This window comes from Marmota monax, unplaced genomic scaffold (genome assembly GCF_021218885.2).
Source record: "Marmota monax isolate L192 unplaced genomic scaffold, Marmota_monax_Labrador192_F-V1.1 WCK01_AAM20220418_F8-fsc00009, whole genome shotgun sequence".
NCBI classification, from domain to species: Eukaryota; Metazoa; Chordata; class Mammalia; order Rodentia; family Sciuridae; genus Marmota; species Marmota monax.
In genome coordinates, this window is record NW_026694710.1 from 10990448 (window position 1) to 11003370 (window position 12923).

Sequence of the window (12923 nt, forward strand, 5' to 3'; positions counted from 1 at the left end):
GATAAATCTTTACTTCCATTTATTTACTGGTTCAGAAGTCATGGTAGTGGTTAAATGTCATGTTAACTTTATTGATGTGTAATAAAAATTTGTATACTGTATTTTTTAATAGGTAGTTGTGTCAACTAACATTGCAGAGACATCACTGACAATAGATGGTGTGGTATTTGTGATTGATCCTGGATTTGCAAAACAGAAGGTATGTATTTTAGTGCTTTAGTTGGATACTTTATAAATTGGTGTGACAGTTTTTACCACCCATTCATCTAATGACTAAAAATTGCTTTTTAGAATTACTTTTTTATTTTTGTTTCATTTTAAGTTTTCTTTCTGCTGTATGATCCTTTTGCATTTAGCTGGCTTTAGAAGTTAAGGTAGCACTTTTTTGGTTTAATTGTAGCCCCGACCTCTTAAGGTTTTGGGGTGTCTGTTTACTGGGTATTTTGGTTCGTTTGCTTATTTAAGGAGAGTGGGGTTGATAATAAAGTTCAATCCCTGCAGATGACTCACGCATCCAACATTAGAGTTCCTGCCATGTGCTGAACACACTGTTTGAATATAGATAACAGTGATGGACACTGAACACTTTTGCTGGACAATGCTGGTATGCGAATACCTCTTTTTTCCCCAGACAACATATTTTTTGACTAAGTTGATTACGTTTGTAGGTATGTTATCAATGGAAAACATTAAAAGCATATATTTAACAATATGGACCAAGTTAAAAATAATTTTTGTGATGTCCACTTTTAACATTGGGTGTTGAAACTGCAGGTTTCTTTTTAGGAAAAATTCTCCACTGTCCAGCATGGTGGAAGGGAAGTTAAATTAGGAGGAGTGAAGGTTTTGTAAGCTAACTCTGTTATTGGATCTTTTCTTGTTAGCTTAACTCTTTTGTACTAATAGAATGCTAGAAAGAAAGGCCACAAGATAGCAAGTTCCTTTTGGGGATAGCCGATTTACACTGGTCATTAATATTATTTTGGCATCAGCTATTGTCTTTGGCTATTTCTAATGGTTCCAGTTTTATGTTTAGCTGAGAATTGTTCTTTTGTTATGTTCATTCTAATAGGTATACAATCCTCGAATCAGAGTTGAATCTCTTTTGGTGACAGCTATTAGTAAGGCTTCAGCTCAACAAAGAGCTGGTCGAGCTGGACGTACCAGACCTGGGAAATGCTTCAGGCTTTACACAGAAAAAGCTTATAAAACAGAAATGCAGGTAAGACATATTGCCCTGTTCTTACTGTGTATTTGGAAGGTTGAATTGTGTTACCAGAAAAAAGTTGCCTTGTTTAATGTACCTTACCTTTTATAAGCTGCTTAGTTTTGAATGAGATTTGTAGTGTAATCTACCAGTACACCTACCCCCCAGTTTTGAGTTAAGGTGGACAGTACTAAGCAGTTCCAGCATTATAAAGATGGTTTGGGAAAGTATCTGATTTCTCTCTAGTCTAGTTTACATGTATTTTTCTTCTGAGTCAGATGACCTGTAGCAAATAGCTATTGAGACAGAGAACAGAGATAGGATTTCTTGCCTCTGTAGGGATGACTAGTAAGGTTAAGCCTAACTTTTTTTTTTTCCCCTCCCTCTCTCTCTCTCTCTCTCTAGGATAACACCTATCCTGAGATTTTGCGTTCTAATTTAGGATCAGTTGTGTTACAATTGAAGAAACTTGGTATTGATGATTTGGTGCATTTTGATTTTATGGATCCACCAGGTATGGCTTATCATACATTTTATTAGATCTTTTAACCAAAATTAAATCTTTGTTTCTTGGCATACTATTTAATGTATGTATCAAATACATTTTACTTAACTTTTCTTCTAGCATGCATCAAGATAAGTCTAAAATGGTAACATTACAACAAAAAGGGTGACATAGCTGGGCATGGTGGCACATGCCTATAATCCCAGTGGCTTGGGAGGCTGAGACAGGAGGATCACGAGTCCAAAGCCAGCCTTAGAAAAAGTGAGGTGCTAAGCAATTCAGTTCAGACCCTGTCTCTAAATAAAATACAAAATTGGGCTGGGGATATGGCTCAGTGGTCAAATGCTCCTAAGTTCAGTCCCTGGTACCCTCCCCCCAAAAAGGGTGTGACATACATGAGCGCATTGTTTTTTTTCCTCCCTTCGAAGTTATTCTGGGAGTTTAGATTAATTGAGTTTTTGTCTGGGCTTAAAAATGTGAGAATTTCATTTTTCTATTTTTTCTTATAAAACATAGTTTGATAAATGTATTAATAAATTAACATACATTTAAGACAAAGACAGTTTAAACTACAGGAAAAAATTGTAATTTTGTGTGATTCATTGTTTACTTACTATGTCTGTATAATTGAATTTGACAGTTTCAAGTTTCTAGTAAGGTCCACTGTAAAATGAAAAATGAGATTGCTTATAATAGTTTGCACTTTGTCACATTTTTTCTTGCTTAAGGCAACTTGTCTAATAGATTGCCTTCTCTACCCCCCCCCCTGCCCCCCAGCTCCTGAAACTCTGATGAGAGCCTTAGAACTTTTGAATTATCTGGCTGCTTTAAATGATGATGGAGATCTGACTGAATTGGGATCCATGATGGCAGAGTTTCCTCTAGATCCACAGCTCGCTAAAATGGTTATTGCAAGTTGTGACTACAACTGTTCTAATGAGGTCCTATCTATTACTGCTATGTTGTCAGGTAATAGAGGGAAAGGAACTAAAAATAGCCCAGCTCTTCAGAGTTTGGGTGGACTTCACTTTTGTTTGTGTTTTTTAATATTTAGTATGGTAGTGGATTTTAGAGATGGTTTTAAGGAATTCATTTTGTTTCCTAAATACCTTGTAAATAGCATCCTAATGACATAGTACTTACAGAAGTAAAGTATGTCTTTGTGCGTAAAACATAGTAAAACATTGGCTCTCTTGAGTGCAAATAAAAATTCCAGTAAGAATAAGATTGAATGCAGTTGTACCTGAATTCTTTGGTAGGTCCATCAGTGCTATCTTCGAGGTTTATTACTGAAAAGTACAAGAAGAACTTTGTTCTAGTACGTGGCACTATTCAGTGAGCCTGTGATATATTTAAATTGAACCTTTTCTCCATGTAAGATGTGTATTCCAGTGACAGTCAAACAAACCTGAATTTCAAATTTAGTATTAGAAGTAGTTTTAGGCTTAAAATATAATCTGATATTAATGTTCTTTTACAATGGCAGGAAAGCAGTTGGTAAAAGAAATATATTAATAAACTTGCTAATTTTTGAAAATTGGAATATTAAGCTGAGGAATTTGTTATTTTTAGTCGTAGTAAAACGTAATCCACAGATGATTAGTAATTTAGAAATTTAGATTTTCCAAAAAGGAGATGGAATATTCTTAACAAACAAATGGTTATTCTTACAGCTAAAAATAGAAAATTAAGCTTTTACTGATAATCTAAATATTGTATGCTACTAGTTTCAGTACTGGAGAGAACTAACTTCTAATTGTGGAGTGGTGTATTGATCTTGACTATTTAATGCCACGAGTACTTAAAAATCTTCTATGGAATTAAAGGATAAATTGAAAATTTTTCTAAATATTTAATTATGGCTTAGTTTAGATGCGTGGTATATTCTAATGGTGTGAACTTTTTATTTAAGAAGTAGCTAAAATGTTTTCTTGCAGAGTTATGACTGATCAGACTCAGAGCAGATGGGCAGGGCAGTATCGAATCATTTAATTAAATTGTAGTCTCATTTGCGGAGGTGGTGGTAGGTTGTTGTCTGCCTTTCTTACATGTTTTGCTAGATTCTCAGGGTTGTACTTCTCCCAAGATTTTAGTTTGTAGGGAAAGTGTGGGGCAAGAGTTAGCAGATGATTTGTGTTATATAGACATACTGTATAATACCATTGTTTGAGTTTAGAATATTCTTATAATATTTGCCATTGTGGTGAGGTTGAAAATCTTCCAACTATAGCTCAATCTTATTTATAATAGGAATTGTGCAAAACATAGGGTTTAGTGGTGGTCGTCTTTTAGAGAATAAAAATTTATGTGCAGCAGTTTTTAAACAGACCATTTGTGGGAAGTGTTAAAATAAGGAGTGAGGAAGAAATCATGGAATAAAAAGTTCTGTTGAGCTTTGTTTGCCACTTAAATATTTTTTAAAACTTTTTAGGTGCATATCAGAGGCCTTATGGGACACTGCTTATTCATTCCCATTTAACTCTGGTGGCTAGTGTACGTTAACATTCACAGCTGTGAGACGTTTCTGTACTTTATGAATTACCTTGCTTCACTTATTAAGCAAGACTTAATATTTACTGTGATCATGTTTCATTGTCTTTATTGGCTATCTTGGCATCTTTTTAAAGGGGAAACTGTATGGGAAAGAGTATTTTTCACACTGTATTTGGTCTTGTTGTTGATTATTCCCATTATCTTTTATCTGAACTGATAATTTATTTTTTTTACTGATAAAGTTTTAAGAGCTTTAAAAATGTGTTGAAAAAGTCCCAAGCTTGTTAAGTATTTATTTTCATATTGCTTCTATGACTATGGAATTGCTAAAGTGAATTAAGGAAAGTTGTATTTCAAAAAATGTTTTGCACACTTTGTAACAACTTAAAAGTTTTATGTGAATTAATATTGAGGCTCTAAACAAATACTGTAGTTATATATTTTGATGACCCTTGAAAATAATGATTGTTTCAGACTAATTGTCAATTTTTTAAATAATGGAGTTTCCTTTTATTTTGAGGTTTTGATCCAAATAAGCCTTTTTTTTTTTTTTTTTAACTTGGGGCTTTGTTTACTAATCATTTTATTAAAATGCTGGAACATTAGCTGAATATCCCAGCCTTTTTTTAATATTCTTAATTCTAAGGCGGTTTAACCTTCCACCACTACTGCTATCATCAAACTCAAGATTTCTTGATATTCTTTATGTTTACGTATGCTTCTGCTCACCAGTGCTAATAGTGATACCCACCAGTTGGTAATAGCCGGAGAATGAGGGAACAAATTCTGATAGAAATATGGCAGTAGACTGGTTGCACAGTTGTTTTAGTTCTGCAGTGGGCAACTGTAGTTTTCTAACTTGCACGGCCATTCAGGGGTTCAGTTGATGGCCTTTTAAAAAATGAACTAAAAAGGCTATTGTCACCATAATTCTGGTTATTGGTAGAGCTATCAGCACTGGTTTTTGAAATAAGTTGAGCTTTCTAGTATCTTGATGGCCTTCAGAATAGCTGTTTTGATGCCTACTTTTAGATCTAGTTAAAATAATCAGGTACTCTGTAGCTTTGAAACCCTCTTGTCTTACAGATGTGGTTAGGTGTTGATGTACCAAATCAAGGTAGTAAACAGTCCAAGATGCAGTTGGAGGCCATCCTGCCCTGCCCTATGCTCTGTGAACTGACCTAGCTAGGCCTTGTTCCTCTATCTGTGAATGCGTGACTCATCGATATGGGCGTTTGTGTTGGGCCCATACCAACCTTGTTTAGTCCCACAGTGTTTTGTTCGCCCCACGGAGGCCAAGAAAGCTGCAGATGAGGCCAAGATGAGATTTGCCCACATAGATGGAGATCATCTGACACTGCTGAATGTCTACCACGCTTTTAAACAAAGTAAGTGAAAATTAGATTGAAGGCACTTTTTTGTCTAAATGTCATTTCCAGCATATAAGATGTTTCTTCATCTCACTTTCATTTATTATCTCTGACAACTTTACATTAGAAACCCAGAGGTACTTTAGAAAAACTCCTGACTAGCATTTAAAATAGAAATTGTCAATCTTTTTCTAAGTTGCTTGTTTATAATCAAAGTAGTAGACACCAATTATAAAAATCCTGAAAAATAAAGGTGATAAAAATGGAAGACTTACATAAATTCTTCACGGAAATACTAATTATTGTATACTTTGTTCTTTTATTTCTATTCCTTTTATTTTAAAAAAAGAAATGTGTATGTTGAAAAAGGTACCATTTTCTTACATTCATGTAAAGGTGGCAACAATTAAGAAACAAATATTCCTTACCTGTGTGGGAGTCAGTTTAGTGACACAGTCATACACAGGAGCTTGAAATATAAATTATGTGATCTTTACAAAAAGCAGATTTTGTGTTACCTGTTACCTTAACAACTTAATACTTTTTAACCCAGAAATAACTATGATTAAAGATTTTCATCTCAGAATTAATGATAGTAAAAAGTTGGAAACTATACCTAAGTGTCTGGAAGTAGAAAGACGGTTTTGTGAATTTTGCTCCAGACACATGATGAAATAATCAATTTATCACTAGCTGCTTTTGTTGGAACATACCATTTATAAAAGTTAAATGAGAGGGAACCTTAAGGGAGAAAAATACAGAAATGAACTGCAACAGAATCTGAAAAGGTTTGTTCCTGCATATCCAAAAGCTAACCTAATATATGATTCAACCAAAAACTGGTAGTTCTATATAAAATTGTGAGATTATCATTCACTTTGTGAGTTTATGGGTTTTTGTAAAGAAAATTTTTCTTATTTATAAAGTTTTCTTCCCAATTTTGTACCTTTTATATTTGAGCTGATTTTTATTATTTCATTAAAATGCCATTTATATTCCTAAAATTAAGCCTGTTGACACTGGCATATCTCCATGGGTGATACTAGTGCAAAGGTGGCCTAAGAGTGGTAGATGGGCAATATGTGAAACACAACAGCACCTAAATTGCTGCACAGTTGCTACTTACATACACTGGTATGATTTGAGTAGCATTGCTGATTATTAGGGAAAGAAAGGGTGGAGACCTTGAGTTCACAAATCTAAGAAACTGGCAAATGTGGGAGGCAAAGAAAACTTGGTGAGAAATCCAGTGTAGAGACCAGCACATGGTTTACTTCAGTGTATTCATTTTATCCCTCTCCTGTCCACTTATTGCTAATGCATGATGTTAAAGACTGTCCCTAACAGGATACGTCAGTTCAAGAAACCCGTATTCCTGTTTACCAAACATCATACTGGTTGACCAGGGGATATATAACCTGCCCTTGAGAAAAGGAACAGATTCAGTCCATCTTGGTTGTCAGAATCTCCATTGATGTTATTATTAAGATACTATTTTAAGTGATAATTGAAAGATTTTTTGAAGTAACAGCGTGGCCTTCTACCCTGTTATTCTCAACACATTTTAAAGACTATTTTAAAATTGGGAAATTAATATTTTTCTCATGTAACCTTTTGATAACTAGGAATGGCAGTATATTTGGGTTTAATAGTGATGTTTTGAAGATGAATTGAAATATGAAGGAATAATAATATTCTGAAGCTGTTTATACAGCTTACTTTATATACATTATATGTGCTTTTTATATGCTATGAATACGTACAATATTTGAAATTAAAAATTTAATATTTAAGATGGTGAAATTAAGTAAGGCTTGTTAAGTAAGGGGTTTTCTGTCAAAATAAATTGTACACATCTAAAGATGGCTGGTGCAGTCAGAGGGCCCGTATCAAATGAATTAGAACTATAGCATTGAGTTACTACATGTGGGGTAATAGTCTAATGAATACTTCCTATTGCCAGAGGGAGGTGAAAACAAAGGATGGCATTTAACCCAAATCTGTATACTTGCCTTAATAAGTCAAAGGAAAGAAAATGACTTGATATTTGATATAATTGTCTCCTTAAAGGGAGTTACAAATAAAAATACCTCTAAAGCATAACTTTAAATGGTTGTCTTTTTATTTTAGTTTTTGATGGATTAATGGATATTTCAACTCATTAAAGATCTATTTCCTACCTCCCCTCTTATTTCTGAAATGAATTTACTGTTTGTTTTCTCTAAAAATCTATTAAAGACAAAGTTGTGCATTATTAAGGGTAGAATTCTAGCATGAAAAAAAATTATATTTCACAGTAATTGGAGAATGATGAACATGGTTCTAATTTTATGCCTTTTATTCCCACCCATTTCCCAAGACCCCTCTCAGTTTTATTATCTAAGGACCTGTGAAGTAAATGATGCAATTTTCTACCATGACTGGTTTTTAGGACATAAAGATGTCATTGTAAAATTTTTTTAGTGATACTTTACTTTGAACTCTTTCTTTAGATGAGCAGAACTAGGTTAGTTGGAAATTTACCAAGGATTTACAGTAGAGAAATACAATTTTGATAATGTGAAATTACTTTAAGTGCTTGCTTATTAAACATGAGTTGAAGTTTCAGACTTCTTGAAAACTTTATCATTTGTATTTTAGACCTTGCTTGTAAACTGCTGAGAGGCACATGTTTTGTAATCCAACTTTAACCTCTTGAGGTTTAGGGGTCTTTAAGTCCAGCATAATTAAAGAATAGCCTAGAATAATTGTTTGAAGTTTATACTCCTCTAACTTTAAGTGAGGCCTGAACCTAGAGCACTCCACCACTGAGCTACATCCCTAGCTAGTCTGTTTTGTTTTGAGACAGACTTTCAAGTAGCTGAGGCTGGCCTCAGACTTAGGATCCTGCTGCTTCAGACTCCTTAGCCACTGCATTTTTATAACTTTTATGTTGTATTAAAGTTATCTTAATGTAAGGCATAACATGACCAAATTTTTCAACCTAGCCCTGTGTAATAAACCATCTTTTGAAAATAGCAAGGCTTAGTTAATGGTAGATCAGTCTGTTCACAAAAAGGTGATTATTTTGACATCTACTAGTCTAAAACTCTTAGAATGGTTTCTGACTTTGAATCATGGTACAGGTCATACAGATCTTTAGGAAGCTGATTAAAGAAAATGATATGGGTAAAATTTTCTTTCTGGATTATGTAGTTTTGCTTGTTAATAGAAAATATTCCTGTGTGGATGATTCATGGTCCCCCTGTTTTTCCTTTCCTTCAACTTTTTAGATCATGAGTCGGTTCAGTGGTGTTATGACAACTTCATTAACTACCGGTCCCTGATGTCCGCAGACAATGTACGCCAGCAGCTATCTCGAATTATGGATAGATTTAATTTGCCTCGTAGAAGTACTGACTTTACAAGCAGGGACTATTATATTAACATAAGAAAAGCTTTGGTTACTGGGTATTTTATGCAGGTAAGTAGATTATAAAAGAATTCATGATTAAATGCTTACATAATATTAATTGATTTGTTAAACACTTGAATCCACCTAAGCGCCAAGGTCAGTTTCTAAAGAACACCAATAAGAGTTAATCTTAAAAGTGTTGTTGCATCCAATTTGTTTGAATTAATGTTTAAAAATTGTTCTAATGATTTAACAAGAAGTTAATGTCCTAAGTGGTAAAGTTAGTAGTTGAGTTATGTTAGATGCAACTTTAGAATTACATTTTTTACTCCAGGAGCCTTTGTTATAGCAAATGGGTACTTGGTGGCAAGTTTTGGGGGTCCTGGGGGTGAATGAGTTTCAGCTTTTGGTAAATGTATTAATGTTTCCCTAGATCTTGATATTAATTGGAAATGTAAAAGTACTAAAAGGAAAGAATTAATCTGGGTGCATCCAGAAGTACAGTTCACTTTATCTAGAAACTAAGCACCCTCAAATTTAAATTTGCCAGTGAGTAGATTTTATTGATAGTTTGTAGTGATTGTTGCTTATAAGACCCTTGGGCATTACAAAGCGAAAAATGCCTTTTGGCATAAGCAATAAAGATGAAAAATAATTTAAAAGATTTCATTTAGTTTAGTTGAAGAGTACAATATGGAAGGCTATCAGAACTGAAATTAAAGTGTTGGGTAATTACTGTGAACATTTTATTTTAAGGGGTATAAAACATGGAGAAATTATGTTTGACAATTTAAAAAAAAACTTCCAATAATAAAATTGAAAATGAATAGTCCATTACTTAACTTGGGATTGATTTTTAGTTGTTTGCTCTATCTCCTGCTTGGTTGTTCATTTTATCTTTGTCTTTGAATTTGTCTGTTAAACAGACTGCCAACATTAAGGCCCCTTGTGCTCAGTTTAGTGAAATTAAACACAATTCTAGAGTCGAAGATCAAAGGAGATCTGTGGGGTATCTGTACTTGAATCAAAATAATAGTAAGAATACTCATGTTGGCAAAACATCTTTTGCTTATTAAGAAATGGGTGAATACTATAGTTGAACATGAAAAATCTTTTTTCCAGATGCTTGCCCATTATTATTTATTAAATATGAACTTGTATGCACTAACTTAGTTTTTTACATTTCTTAAGTTTGCGGTTAATATCTGAAAAGACTGATAAAGCTATATTCAAGTTCTCTGTAAAGTTTCTTGTAAGCAGCATTCCATGTAATATCCAACACCTAGTGGGTACTTAATAAATACTTATTGAATGAACTTGAGTTTATTTTCTATTATTCACACACAGTCTTTATGCACAGAATTCTAGAATTGGAAAGGGCAATTGTCTTTTGATTCTTTGTTCATTAAATATTAGGTGTCACTAGTCAAGGTATTTGATTTTTTACAAAAGAATTATAGGGAAGAATTAGATGTAACTGTTCCCTTTTATCTATTTCAGCGGTTGGCACATGGTGCTAGATAGCTCATTTTAGATAGTCTTAAGGCAAGAAAGATCAGATAGAAGTATGACTGTGGACCCATTAAATCCTGTCATAATCCTTTGTAGTGGAGCAGTAACCAAAGACAAATAGGTGTTTCTGTGTTCTAATAAAACTTAGGAATGCTAAAATTTGAATTTCATGTGATTGTCTTGCTTCACAAAATGGTTTTCTTTTGATTTTCTTTTTCTGCTCTAAACATTGGAAGGTATTTAGACAAATAGAGGTTGTAAGTTGAATTTGGCCTGTGCTTTGCTGATTTTTAGCTTTTTTTTTTTTTTTTTTTTTTTTTAGTGATAAATAGGAATAGCTATAGAATAAAAGGCAAAACATGAAGCCCACCTTTCTTTGTTATGTGGTTAGTTTTACACTAACTAGTTATACTTTTGTAACTAGTTTCTCAGAATCGTTATGTTAATTTACTGGGTTTTGATTTCAGGTGGCACATTTAGAACGAACAGGGCATTACTTAACTGTGAAAGATAACCAAGTGGTTCAGTTGCACCCCTCTACTGTTCTTGACCACAAGCCTGAATGGGTGCTTTATAATGAGTTTGTTCTAACGACGAAGAATTACATCCGGACATGTACAGATATCAAGCCAGAATGGTAAGCATGGTTTTTGTTTAATATAACAAAAACAGCAGGGGTCATGGCCTTTTCTTTGCTTGTTGGAGAACTTGGTTTTCTCCTCAACTAGGAGTCTATACTCTAGTATCTCTGTCTTTGTTGTGGTAGGACAGTGGAAGCATTGTATGGACAGGATTTGGATGAGTACCATCAAAAGTTTCTATGAAGCCATTACTTTGCTGCTGTGCTTAACTCTTAACTCTTAACTTTTCTGGTTCCAGAAGTCTGTCTGTCTTATATTTTATTTGTCCCATTGAAGTTAACTGTTTAATATGTGGTGGTATATTTAAAAAACCTGCTCTTTGTATCTTATCTTTTTTTTAAATGTAATTAGAATGGACTTTAATTTTAAGCAAAATAACCCTGTTTTTTTTTTTTTTCCTCCATCTATTTGTTTTTGCCAGACCCATTCTGTAACTTAATAATGAGAAATGTCTACCAAGTATGGTGGGACTGAAACACTTAGGGTGATGTTACTTACTGTGCAGATTTTTTCTTACACGGGTTTATGACTTTAACATTTATATAGAACTTTGCCATTTTATTTGAAATGCATATTTGTTTTTGTTTAGAGTTATAGTTATTAAAAGATTGAAAATGAGAAGATGCAATGATTTGAATGCTAAGATGTTTTCTTCCATAGAACCTGTATTATAATCTAGGATAAGCAGATTGATGTAGTTAGTAAGCTGGAGTGATCAAGTCAACAACCTTATATATATATCTTCATGTGGACAAAAAGAATACTTTTAAAAGAATATATCATGAAGTTCTTTTTTAAAGTTCAGAATAAATTCCACAGAGATTTTATATTTCACTAAATGCATTTCTAAAAGAGGTATTTTTGTCATTGATTTGGATTGGTAGATTTGCCTTTATTCACTAGTATTATTAATGGTTAATGCTAGCTTATAAAGCAACCCTGGTACTTGAGTTAAATGTTAATTTGGTTATTTTTCCTGTTCTGGACAGGTTGGTGAAAATTGCCCCTCAATATTATGACATGAGCAATTTCCCACAGTGTGAAGCAAAGAGACAGTTGGACCGCATTATTGCCAAACTTCAATCCAAGGAATATTCACAGTACTGAATTCCATGCTTAGAACTGAAGTTATTCAGAGGACAGCTTTAAAAGATGAATGAACTCAAAAGTTCAAGTTGTGCTCTTCACGTTGGTTCAATAATGGCCTTTATTTGAAAGCTTTTTAATTTTTCTTTACAGTAAATATTCCATTCTGATTTCATAAATTAAACATTTATGCCTCCCCTTTGTGTTGACACTGTAGCTCATACTGGAAAAGTCGATCAATGTTTTGCAGTTTATTGAAAGTAGTTCTATATATAACAATGTTTAAGCATTTCTTTAGAAATGGTTGAAAATGCTTCTAAAATGTGATTATCGACCATGGTATGCATGATCGTTGTAATTGTTGACATTCCTTTTAGAAGTTGTGAAATGTTACAACTTGTGCTTATGTAGACACAATCTTCTGTCTCAGTACAGAGGCACTGACTTCAATAAAGTCTATTTATACTAATTTTGGTCAAAGCCCTTTGGTATCTTTATTCTTGTCTCTTTAAGTATAACTGCTTCTCTTCCCAAATGTGGGGCTTTTTCTTTTTTATTATAATTATACTATTACGTACTTAGCTTTTTTCCACAAGGAGTACTCCCTAAGTAGTTAAAGCAATATTTTTAAGAGCATAGAGTAGGTAGCACTTTGTTAGTTTAATCAGTTTATGATCTCTGTTAGTTTAATTGGTATGTGATCTAATGAGATACA

At 33.4% G+C, this 12923-nt stretch overlaps 1 protein-coding gene across 1 annotated transcript in view; it reads left to right on the plus strand.

Moving 5' to 3' along the window:
• The window catches only part of Dhx15 (DEAH-box helicase 15), a 47449-nt gene extending 34772 nt beyond the window's left edge, over positions 1 to 12677 (plus strand). Inside the window, exons 7-14 of the mRNA XM_046423706.1 lie at positions 113 to 199; positions 1073 to 1222; positions 1613 to 1721; positions 2490 to 2681; positions 5471 to 5593; positions 8848 to 9038; positions 10949 to 11118; positions 12112 to 12677. Coding sequence (XP_046279662.1) covers positions 113 to 199; positions 1073 to 1222; positions 1613 to 1721; positions 2490 to 2681; positions 5471 to 5593; positions 8848 to 9038; positions 10949 to 11118; positions 12112 to 12229 — 1140 coding nt within the window. The 3' untranslated portion in view covers positions 12230 to 12677. The remainder of the gene's footprint in view (positions 1 to 112; positions 200 to 1072; positions 1223 to 1612; positions 1722 to 2489; positions 2682 to 5470; positions 5594 to 8847; positions 9039 to 10948; positions 11119 to 12111) is intronic.
• Positions 12678 to 12923: the final 246 nt, after the last annotated feature.